The 12,716-nt window shown below is 37.7% G+C and overlaps 1 protein-coding gene and 1 long non-coding RNA gene across 2 annotated transcripts; one reads left to right on the top strand and one right to left on the bottom strand.

The window, feature by feature from the left end:
* Positions 1 to 783: 783 nt before the first annotated feature.
* On the top strand, positions 784 to 1,324 carry LOC109184389. The gene is made up of 3 exons (XR_002054769.1): positions 784 to 887; positions 965 to 1,064; positions 1,244 to 1,324. It is a non-coding gene; the product is annotated as an uncharacterized LOC109184389 (long non-coding RNA).
* A 6,470-nt stretch (positions 1,325 to 7,794) lies between these two features.
* On the bottom strand, positions 7,795 to 11,493 carry LOC109184302 (protein FAR1-RELATED SEQUENCE 4-like). The gene is made up of 4 exons (XM_019334299.1): positions 11,482 to 11,493; positions 11,327 to 11,401; positions 10,886 to 11,145; positions 7,795 to 8,455 (listed from the first exon to the last, which is right to left on the bottom strand). Exons 1-4 carry the CDS (start codon positions 11,491 to 11,493, stop codon positions 7,795 to 7,797), a joined length of 1,008 nt encoding a protein of 335 aa, XP_019189844.1.
* Between the last annotated feature and the right edge of the window lie 1,223 nt (positions 11,494 to 12,716).

The raw sequence follows: 12,716 nt of genomic DNA, 5'->3' as shown, positions 1-12,716 counted from the left end.
TGATAACTTTTTTCAAGAGTAACAAAAGACGGTATTTCCATGAAAATATAAAAAATCTTTTTTCTTTCAACAAGTATTAGTGATATGATCATAGTTTTAAGGCGAACCAAACTTTTATGTTTCTTTCTGATATGCTAAGAATGTTGTATAGTTTTGATGCTTATGTAGTTATATCACTTCTTGTAGTATCTCCCTCCCCTATGGCGCACATGCTTTCATGAATATCTTATAGTGCCACACATTTTCATAACATATATATATATATATATATATATATATATATATATATATATATATATATATATATATATATATATATATATATATATACAAAATATTTTTTCAGAAATGGAATCTCACCTTTTAATCCCTCAAATCACAACTAAGATAAAACAATGGAGTTGTAAAGTTTGTGTTATTGAAAAGTTGAACACAAGAGAGTCAAAAACCAAACCTGAAAACTTGTACAAACCTATACCATTTCAAGATGAAGCGGTTACTCCTTTTATCATTTTGAATTTTAAACATAATTATATTATGCATATGTTAGGATTATAAATATTTGTTATATTTTATTGACATCTATTTTGAAATATAATTATAGGGCAATACAGTTCATGGAATGACTTATCAAAATGATATTGAACTGCTTGATGAAAGGCTCAAGTTAAACTCCACATATATTATCTCTAATGCATTAGTCTCTCGTGCTAATGGATTTTTCAATGTTCCATATGAGAGATATAGGTTTGTTTGGTCAATTAATAGGAAAACTCTTATACAAGATGTCAATGATGATAAAAAATTGGATTTGCAACCTTCTTCTGACATGGATACAAAATCATTTGGACAATTGTATGCCTACAAATCTAAAAGACAAGCAATCAGTGAGTTTTGATTCTTTCCATGTGTTAAATAATATTTTTAACATATTGTGTCAATCTAATTCTAATATTATTTGTAGATATCATTGGAGTTGTGATTTCTAAACTACCAAGAGAATTTATTGTAACCAACATGAGATGACAACAAAAAGCTAATGATTTTGTGATGGTTGATGAAGGGTATGTTTATTGAATTTATTTAACTTTGAAAGTCTTTAATTGTCTATTATAGCTTGGAAGGAAGCATGATAATTTTATACTTTATTTTATGTTTTCTTGCATTGTGTAACAACAAATAAAATATTATTGTCAACTAAGTTTGCCATGATCTATTTATAAATTCCTTATTAATTTCCTAGGCTTAAACCTATCATTTTCACAATGTGGGAAATTTTACGGTTTATCAAGGGGTTGAAATTGACAAAGAACTCCAATCAGGAGATTATCCAGTTGTTCTCGGAAAAAAGGATTATTGTCACCCCATATCAAGGTTTGTATGCAATCTTAATATTCATTTCGATAAATTAATTATGAAAGAGTGAGTATCAATAAAATGATCAAGTATTAAATGAGGTTGTTAGAAAGGGTAAATTTTTGCAGCATGAATAATTTTCTTATAAATTAATTGCAATTCATATTTTTATGCTGCAAAAATATATGCGCAATATTGGTTTAAAGGTTTAAATTACAAACCAAATATTGTAATTTCAATATTAATTTTAGCTTGTTTATAGTTCTAATAAGAGTCCAACTTGTATTCCATATTTTCATGTTCGTGTTGCACCCTTGCCTAGACTTATTTATACTGTAATATGTTGGAGAGAACTATGAACATTGAAATAAGATGTACTGAGTATTATGTAGTTAAGTATTGTATCAATGTGAGGACTTTAAAGTCAATTATGGAGACTGCATTCTGGATGTTCTATTGTGTTATACGGAGTTAAATTTTTTATGTAGTAGTCAAGCCTTTTATGCTCATTTCTTTAACTAAAAATTAAATCGCCTCATTAAATCCATGCAAGTCATAAATTTCATCCTTCTAACTCAAATTCTACCGGTAGGATGAAAGGAGGTACTTGTCATTTTCCTTATCAAGTGTGTTTAACATGTTAAATAGAAATTTCCTTATTTACAAGATCTGATTCTGGTGTAGAAGTGAATCTGTTTGGCAAACGTGCCGAGGCTCTTAAAGAATGGTAACCTAAATTCATCTTTTGTCATTCAAACGTTCTGCTAAATGGTTCTATGTTGTTGATAGGGCGAAGACTAATTCTTTGGTTATTCAAAGATCGATTGTTGAAAAAGCACATAACAATGCTATTAGTGAATTGGCAATCCCTCTAGATAAACAAATATCACCAATTTCAAATTTAAAAAAGTCATTTGAGTAGGTTTCTCACTAATGTTAGACCCTTTTATTGTTTACATTTTCTTTTTAACTTTTTTTTTCTCACTTTTATTTTGTTATTTGTATGCATATGTTCAAAATTAAGTAAAAGCAGTCTGGGTTAAATCAAAGATCACACTCATAGACAACGGAAATCCTACCTACTACATTGGTTGCAACTATTGTGATAAGAAAATTAATTGTAATGAAGGTATTAAATTCCAATGCATGTTTTGTGGTCATGCGAATGCAATTTCTATCAAGAGGTAAATCATAACTCTTCAACGTACTTGTACACATCCTTATAGTGTTATTATATTATCTCATAGTAATCATGAGGCATTTTTTTTTACAGATACAGATTAATTGTTGAGCTATTTGATGACACAGATAGAATTGAAGCAACAATGTTTAATCATCATGTGGATAAGTTATTTTCTTTAACAGAAACAGAGAATGGAAATGATGGCTTTGATTTTCAAAAGCTCCAAAAAAAACTTGATACGCATACTTTTGCAGTTGAGCTTAGGTGTGAACACCAAAATCGGGGAGGAATGACAACAACTTACACAGTTGCATCTCTTGTGAAGATATATCAACTTCATCAATTACCGGTACTAAAAAAAAACTTGCATTTGGAGAATCTAGCACTCCGGTGGACGATTCAACAAATTTACTACCCTCAAATGTTGACAATCACAATGTGAGAGAAAAATATCCCATACTTGAGTGATATTGTGATTTCTAATTATGAAGTCTTTATGATACTTTTCTGCTATTACAAGAATCCATGACTCAAGTGTCTATATATATATATATATATATATATATATATATATATATATATATATATATATATATATATATATATATATATATATATTCATATGTGAACTTGAGGACTGATATGAGCCTTGTATTTTAATTTATGTACGGATCTGATTTTAATAGTATTATCATTCATTTCCTTTTTGTGTTTTGCATTATTTTGTATAATTATTTATAAAATTGGTAATTTATTTATGAAAAAATTAAATGATCCATTAAAGATGGAAGAAATTTTGATCAAAATAGAAAATAAAATTCCCCAGCTACCAAAGAAAGGTAAAAGGATGAAAAGAAGAGAGAATTGATCTAAAGGATCGCCAGAATCACGAGTGAGACTAGCTATTTCTTCAAAGAGAAAGGAGAGTTTCAGGAGAAAAGAGAAGGAAAAGGGCGAAGCCAGAAAATGATCATTAATAAGAGGGGTACTGGATCACGAAAAGTCAGGGATGATAATTTGAGTAGATAAAAGAGAAATCTGAAGTTATTATTAGTGGTCCAGGATATGGTAATGTTCCCAATGCAGTGGAGGGGGAATTAGTTGCTGCTGGTTGGCCTTCTTGGCTTTCTATAGGAGATGGATGATCCCGAGTGACTTGACAGTCGCGAACAAGATGAGAAAAAAAGAGAATAATAGTCGCGAACAAGAAAATACACGCAGAAAAATATCAAACGCGGACGAGAAAAGCAGAGAGAGAGAGAGAGATTGAGATCAAGCAACGACACCTGCACAGATCAGATCATAGTTTGTATATGTACCATCTCATATTTGCTGCATTTTCACTCTCCCATGTCACCGACACCTTGCTAACATACGCGCCGCCACCTCTCCCCGCCAGGTGAACTGCCTTCCAACTTCTATACCTCTGCATTTCTATCTGTGTTTTGTTCTATTTGTTGAATCTAAGTGTAAATCTATCTTACTTAGTGACATACTGATACTCTTATTATTGTGAAGGTGTTGTTATAGCGGTAACTAGTGACAAGGTCAAACATTGTTTGGGCCGGGTTTGGCATGAGTCATGGCTGGTATGGGTCGGGCTTGGCATGGGTTACGGTTGGTATGGGCCGGGCTTGGCATGAGTCATGGTTGGTGTAGGCGGACTGCTCGGGAAGAAGCGGTTCGTGAACATGCATTGGGAAACGTTTGATGCTGCGTAGTGCATGGTGCAAGCCAATGGCAATTGCTGGTTAGTGGAGCATTGGACAAGGCACACAGTTTAGTATGACTTTGCAGGGGCACTATACCAAGAAGGGACATGGACCTAGTATAGGCCAGATGCAGGAGGTCAGTTGAACGGGGTAGTTAGCATGAGTCGCGGCTGGTATAATAAGTCGACGACTGAGGGCGAATGGCTTAGGACAAAGCGGTTCGTGTACATGCACCGGGAAACGTTTGATGCTGCGTGGTGCATGTAGCTGGCTAGTTGGGATGAGCATGGTTATTCCTACCCATGTGTATATGTGAGATAAATCTTTTCTCTTAAAGGGCATATTTGTGAAGGTGGAGATGGTGAGATAAGTCTTTTCTCCTAAAGAGCATATTCGCCAAGGTGGAAATTATTGAGTTTGTCACATATAGGGATTAGGAATATGAGTTTGTCTCATATCAGGAATAGGAGTGAAACAGGTAGACCCATTGTACAGGGACTAGATGCTTATGAATATATTGGTTGTATCCCTAAGGAGTTGCATCACCACGATCACTGTCACTATGAATAAAAGAATAGTTTTACTTCCGTGGATGTAGGCATATTGCCGAACCATGTAAATCTTGTCTTCTTTATACTTTCTGCCATTATTATTGTTTCTTGTTCCTGTTAATCTAAAAAACAGATACCCGTTCTTTTCAGGTAGATTAATACCCCATGATGCCCATGATTTCACCTTCAATGGAGTGTTGGAGACAGGGGCGGAGCTATAATAGGGGCAGTTGCCCCCACCGCCTATATATATAAACTTGGGCTTAAACGTGAACGTGTGCACTCGTACTAACCGTTCATTCTTTTTTGATCGACGTACACAAACGGGAGTGCACCGCTGCTATGTGCACTCAATCCACTAGATCGTTGCCCGTGTAGATTGGATTTTTGTGTTTTAGTTCTTATTCGACTCTTCCTCTCAATCTTACTCAACCCGTGCCTGTCGATCGAGCTAATCCTCCGAACCCCACCCGTTAAGGAACTTGGTCGGCTCATCCTAGGCTGGACTTTTCTCGAGTGCAATATCCATGGTAGATCTCAAAATAGTCGTCCATGGTTGTCTCTCTTAAAATTGGTGCTTGTAGTCTAGGTGTTCATAAACTCAGAGTTATCAAACATTCTGCCTAGAAATTGCACAATGGGTGTTTAACCAAAATTGCAGATACAGTAATAATCTGAATAATCGTGTTATCTACTTATCTTAATAGTTATTAGTTAAGGGGAGTAAATACTGCAGTAGGTCTGTTTTTGAGTTTGAAAACGTAGTTAGGGGTCACTTGGTGGTTGGGATGGATTCTGCATGATTGAAAACACTTAGGGGAATGAAAACATGAAGAGTGTGGGGCAACACTGCCAAGCTAGTGCAACAATGCCTAAACTATTTTAATATAGGATTAGACTTCCAAAATGGGATTTGGATTCAAAAACATAATTATTTGTACATGATTCCGTCTCATTTATCGGGATAATAAACTTCAGAATTTTCATATTAGGATATTTGACTTCTAATATCATGCTTTTGCCTTTTGGTTGCTTGTGTTCTATTCTAGTACTATTGTAGTGTCTAGGTACTGCAGACGTAGAAAATGGTTTTTGCCCAAAATTATTATTGGTATTAGTAATAATGAGTTTGGTGCAGATCATGTGCTTGGGTGCGTACTTGGACTCTAAGATGCAGGGGCTTCGAGCTGCACGCCTTCAAATGATGAAACCAAAGACGATGCAGATGGCTTGGAGGGATACCACGTCAACGTCGGAATCTGGGATCTTCACTATGCGGCACATGGAGGCATACGCTGGACAGAGCTGTGCGAGCTGGGATACGGGCCTGCAACGAGAGAATGCCATGCAACTACTCAACTTATGCAAGCGCTACATGCATAATATCCTTCTCAGCGTGGTTAACGCCCATACAAACAGTATTCAACGCGTGTTGCAGGGTTTTAACGTAAAAGATTGGTGCAGCTGCATCGGTGATCAGGTTGGGGTGTCAGCTTGGAATAAATTTTGGTAGTAACTGAACCTCAAATCTGGGGGTTTTATTTACATTTTTGTGGCAATAGCAGGTATGGCGTAGCTCTAGTCGCATGCTTGAATGTTTTGGTTAGATTATCTTAGTCGTTGGTGGAATTGAATACTAGTTCTATTATTAAGGATGGTGCAGTGCATTTGATTTACTTCGTCTACTATTTTATATCTGATTTCGCTTGTTAATTATCTTATTAGGGGTCTATACATGCAACTGGTTTTGTAATCAATATTCGTTTGATTATCCGTATACTGGTTTGCAATCCGGGGTCTTGCGAATGATTCAATTTTAAACATTTATTGTTGTATACCAATACCAAAACGAGGTTGTGCAACTCATGTGGGATATCCATGCACTTAGTTTTAATATTAGTTAATGATGATTTGTACTACGTCGTAGTCGTACAATGAAAGTGTGTAAATAATGATGACATCTTCAGATAAGTGCCTGGTGAAAATTTTATTGCACATTAGAGCTTGATAAGTCGCTAATCACATTTGGACCAGTTAGCATCACTGCAGTTTAAATTAGTTGCCATTATCGTTAGTTAGTACAGCCAGTTGAACCAAAAGTTGAAGGGGATAAAAAATCTGATGTAATTAAAATGGGGTCAATGTTTTACAAGCCCAGGCAGTACTAAATGGAATCTACAAAATACGCTTAATCCAGAAAACAGAGCAGTAAATAGATTCTAAAGTAGGTGGGAATAAAAATAAAACAATTTAAACACACTACAAATTTTCAAACAAGTTACTTTGAAGGGAAACTACGTGCGTTATGGCATGCGTATTTACCACAAATCCCGCACTTCCGGCCGACTTTCACATTTTTCTCAATTGCTATCTCCCTGCTACTTTTTATACGCTTCCCGATGCCTTTGTTCTTCGCTTGGGGGGGGGGGGGGGGGCTTGGATAGTTATGGATTGTAGTGGCTCCACGCCGTATAATGCTTGTATTGCAGCACGGTTACCCTTAACAGGGCTCACATTTAGGCCGTCACTACCAAATTCAGCTGTAAGACACTTTAGTACCGAGACCATCCGTGTCTGCCGCTCTAGGCTATTACCCGCCAACACAACGCACGTGTTTATCTCAGCCACAGTTGGGTTGCTACGGGTGGTGGGTTATCACTTGCAGATGGTACCCCCTACAGTTAAGGTGCTTGTACCACCGGTTCACAATATATTCGGGTGGTAACTGTTCCAACTGTGCACCCCGGAAAACCACAAACATATTTCAACAGACGAGGCTGATTCTTCTGAACAAGTTGCAACTGCAAGACGTTCCAACACCGCCTGCCTTGTAGTGCACAGTCACAATAATGTTGTGCTCACCCTCAATGTCGTAATGAGTGCTACCCCCATCGTGTCGTACACCGACCACAGAACAATAAAAACAAGCTGCTTTTATTTCTTTCTGTAACTCGTAAAAAATAGTGATTGTGAACACCTGTGCAATATGCTGCTAGAGTGCTAATGGCGTTTTGAACTTTGGCAGGTAACCCTCGCACTCTGCGTTCAGTTTATCTTGCTGATAGCGTTGTGTTCCCAACACGCTCTCAAATTGCATGTAGAACACTACCAAACTAGAATGGGGGTGTGCGAATCTACCGTATACACCATTCTCTGCTTCTGACCGCGATGTGGTTCGCAACAGCCCACTCATGGGAAGATCTGAAAAAAAAGCTGGGATCCAACTCTCCCTTTCAGCAAACATTTTGCAAAACCAACGGTGGTTTGATAGATTGTATTCATCCATTAGTAGTTGCCATTGCGCCTCAAATTCAACACTGTGAATTCCCTCGTTCGAGACAATAGCATTTAGTTTCTTGCGAAACTCTGTGACCTTAGCTAACTCACCCCCGAACTTTTCATTAACCTTTGTCATGATGTGCCACATAAAGTAGCGATGGCGGCACTCCGGTAATACTTGTTGGATAGCAATTCTCGTCGCTGAGTTTTGGTCTGTCACGACGCACATTGGGGTCTTGCCCATTGCACATGTAAATTTCTCTAACAGCCAGCTGTATGAGTCAACATCTTCCTTTGTGAGCAATCCGGCCCCAAAAGTGATGCATCGTTTGTGGTTGTCCACACCAGTGAACGGCACAAACACCATACTATACCTGCACAATTAAAAGGGATCTGTGATTTTCTAACCGGCTAATACTATTATCATGCCACATATACTATACATGTAATGCATCACCCGCATGTATGCAATACCAAAATCTGGCAGGAAATAAAAAGTGGCAATCACGTAGGTTAACAAATAATATTCTCCACCACTACCTTAATAATTATGTGCAGAAAAAGATACAAAAATTCATTGAATAAACAAATCCCATGTTACGTAAGTATCAATTCATTATTAAATAAAACTATTATTGTGGTATCTAATTAAACAAAAATCAAGAGTTGGCAGGAAGTATTTTTATTCCAACGTAATTTAACAAATAATAATTCGGTCAACAAAAATGCTATACCAATTCACATACTGTTTAGGGGATCAGTCCGAACACCAATGAAAACAAATGAATTGGAAATCAAATTGCAACCCCATACTTATTTGTTCCATAGGTTGCATCGAATGAAATGTTATCACCATAGCAAGAAAATGTCTGCCTACCGAGGGGGTCAGCCCATAACAGTCTCGTTAGCCGGTTTTCTTCGTCCAGATGGTAATAAAAAAAAGAAGTCACTACAGACATCATGCTTGGCTCTTGATGTTGCAATAATCATCTCACCATCAGCTACATCAACGTACGTTTGGACGTCCCATTTGAAATTATGGAATTCCACGTCGGTTGCACCGACATTTGCATACGACCCAGTTGCCTCCTTGCAAAACCGCAGCCCGGTTGAAGCACCAATGTTAGCCCTAATACAATTACCTAAAAAAGCTTGTTTATCCGCAGGAATAGTTTAGACGACTCCGAGCATAGCTTGTTGGTATGTTCCTCAACAAAAACGGGCACAACGAACTCCCTGAAACCTTTTTTCTTAAACCCGATTCTAGCTCCGCAATTAACCCTATTTGAAAGCCGACGGTGGCGCTCCCGCTTATCTCCACCACCTACAACCCGTTCATGACGTATCATACCACTTCCTTTGACCCCTTGCCGACTGCACACCAAATACCGTGAGTAGATAACTCCAGCTCGGTCTCGCTTCACGCTACTGCAACGGACGTCAAACTCTATTCGGGCATAGTTGGTGTAGTGTTGGATGCCCTCGTTTAGTGTTTTGAATACACGCCCCACCGCTAGCAATACTGAAACTTCCACAGCAGGCGTCTATTGCTGGTCGTCACTTGGGGTTAACCCCGCCGTAAAGCCAAGGATGGGCTCTGCTTCCAGGATCATCGCTCGGTCCCCTGTACAAACACGGGTCAATTGTTACGAGGGTAAAAAACAAACAATGTCGGGAGCCATGCAGCGAGGAAGAAAAACACGCGGAGGAACCTGTTTATGCACAAGCATTGGAGTCGCCCATCGTCACTCCTCGTCGGAACAACCACTGTTGGTGAAGGATGGGACGTCAGCACCGTAAACAATGCGAGAAATCAGTAGTGTATGGATTGTCGGATTCTTATCACACACGATTGGGGATGTTACGTAAATAGAACGGGTTATCCCATGGTGCGTGGTGCAGCATACCCCTTTGCACTACCAACGTCTGGGCCCTATGATCAAACATATCTACGATCCATGTTGGTACACTAGTTCACACGTTATTAATGGTTCGCAACAGAAAAATAGCCTATATATATATATATATATATATATATATATATATATATATATATATAGTTTAGTTTTACGTATAAGTATAAGCATACAAATAAAAGTTAACAAAAGATGACTTAGTTTAGCTGGGCACATTTTTGACTTTCTAAAGGTTGAGGAATTGAATCCTTCCATGGCTCAATCATTTTGTATTCTAACTATTTTATCAAATTAATTATGTTTCATATTTTGTTATGAATATTTTTATAAAGTTTTGATATGTTTTATTTTTACTCATATCCGATAATATTTATGACTATACTTCTTAAGTGTTGTATTTGTGACTCCTTAGTAGCCTCGGCTGTTGTTTTCCAAAAATAAGCGAACCCGGATTATCCCAAAATTCTCCCTCACAAAGAGAGCTCATTTGCCACTTGAGCTACCCCGTTGGGTTATTACACTTTAGTTTCATTTGATAATATTGCTCTGTTCTTCAGGTTCATTTTTCATTCACACTAGCTTCATTATAGAAATACCAAAGTATCATTTTAATTCTACTCCAGCTTCGTTTGACAATATACATTATTGCATGAGGTCTATTTTGTAGTTTCATTTTCTACACACACTAATTTTTTTTTATTATTTTTGAAAACAAAAGATAACCATATATTAAATCAAATGTGAAATACAACTAGGAGGGAAAGAGTTCCAGACTCCAAGAACAGAGGAAGAATCAGTTGCCCATGCAAGCACATAAGCCACGTGATTCGCTGACCTAGATGTTCCCAATGTCACTAGCAATTAACCGACACTGCTTAATAATCAAACCATCCAACATGAGAACAGTCTTGTCTGATAGAATTGTAACTAGTGCAAAAATTAAGGCAATCAATCTCCACAATGTAGCTATTCACCGGACGAGATTTAATCCACGATAGAGCTTCTTTGACCGCCATGGCTTCAGCAAGAAAAAGATCATCATTACAGCGAAATTGCCCAAAAGTTGCTCTATCTGCATGTATTGCGGCATCGACATTGCACTTCAAAACTCTAGCAGGTGGCGGAGCCCAGGATGAAACATCGTTGTGCTACTACAAAGAACAAGTAGGTGACAGCAATAACTCTAGCCATGTTGCAAATAACACCTCTCTCTGTAGTTCTCATGGAGACAACCATATCAATTAGATAATTTAATGATCAAACGGAAATTATGTTTGGATATGGAGATAATTTGGTGTTGCAATGCTCACATTTGAAACTGAGCCCGACCTCTGAAAACGTCAATGCTCCTTTTCCAGCTGCTGCTGCAACTCCAAGGCCTACTGTGACCGCATCAACACATTCCTACACATATAACATTCAATAGACAAGAACATAGATTAGTGAACATTGTCAAAGCAAAACGCAGTTCAAGACAAATGGACAAGAAATTCCATATTAACTAAAAGTTTAAACTATTAGTCAAAATACACATTTATTATTTATATATTTATCCTCAAAATGTAGCAAGGCTCATATTTTCACTTATTCAATCAAGAAAATGAACTAAATACTAACTGCTTATTTATATATTTATCCTCAAAATGTAGCAAGACTCAGATTTCCACTTATTCAATCAAGAAAAAGAACCAAATACTGACTGTTTATTTATATATTTATCCTCAAAATGTAGTGTTAGACATTATATGGTAGAATAATATTTGATATGATCTCAGTATAATATCTTAGGGATAGTGTGTATAATATCTTAGGGATATTATTGATCCTTACCATAGTTAGTGTGCATAGCCTAGTATAAATATGTGTATCCTCTTGACTCAATAGTATGGAATACAGAGATTAGAACATGGTATCAGAGCCACATAAAGAAAAAAAAAAACACAGAAATTTTTTTTCCTCTTTCTGCTTCTGCGCACGGTGGAGGTTTGGGTCGGGATTGTCGCCGGCCGTTTGTCGTCACCACCATCAGGAGCAGAGTCGCCGATCGCCGATAGGCCGGACTGCTGAATTCAACGTGATTTCGCCCGGCGAGTGGCCCTCACGCGCCGCCTTCGTCCCTCGCCGGCTGTCCACGCGCCGGCGCGTGTGCGTCACTCCGGCGCCGGAATCCACTCCGGTCTACTTTCCTGAGGTCGACCGGTCTTCTACGTCGCTGCTCTAGGCTCGGTTTTGGCATTGGAGGTCCCGGTAATATCCCTCTTATTTTTTGCTTTGCAAGACAGTGAAGTTGTGTGGCTGTTTGTGTGTTTGTTGTGGCTTAGAGGTCTGATTCTGGAAGTTTGGTTGTCTGATTTGAGATATCTTCTTGTTGGATAGCCTAATGTCTGAGCCTAAGTCTATAGTTGTGTCCGATATTCTTCCAGTTAATGCAAGAATCACAGAACACAAATTAAATGGCTCAAATCATTTGGATTGGAAACGAACCATTAAAATATATCTGCGTAGTATTGACAAAGATGCCCATATGACTGCCACCCCACCCGAGGATGACAAAGCTAAGCAAACTTGGTTGCGTGATGATGCTAAATTATTTCTTCAAATACGGAACTCAATTGAATCTGAGATATTTGGTTTTGTTAGTCATTGTGAAACTGTCAAAGAGCTCTTAGACTATCTTAATTTTTTGTATTCGGGTAAGGGCGACATTATTCGAATCTAT

Source organism: Ipomoea nil, unplaced genomic scaffold, assembly GCF_001879475.1.
Source record: "Ipomoea nil cultivar Tokyo-kokei standard unplaced genomic scaffold, Asagao_1.1 scaffold1259, whole genome shotgun sequence".
In the NCBI taxonomy this organism is placed as follows: Eukaryota; Viridiplantae; Streptophyta; class Magnoliopsida; order Solanales; family Convolvulaceae; genus Ipomoea; species Ipomoea nil.
The sequence above is the reverse complement of the archived record's forward strand: the minus strand, read 5'-3'. Positions and strand labels throughout refer to the sequence as shown.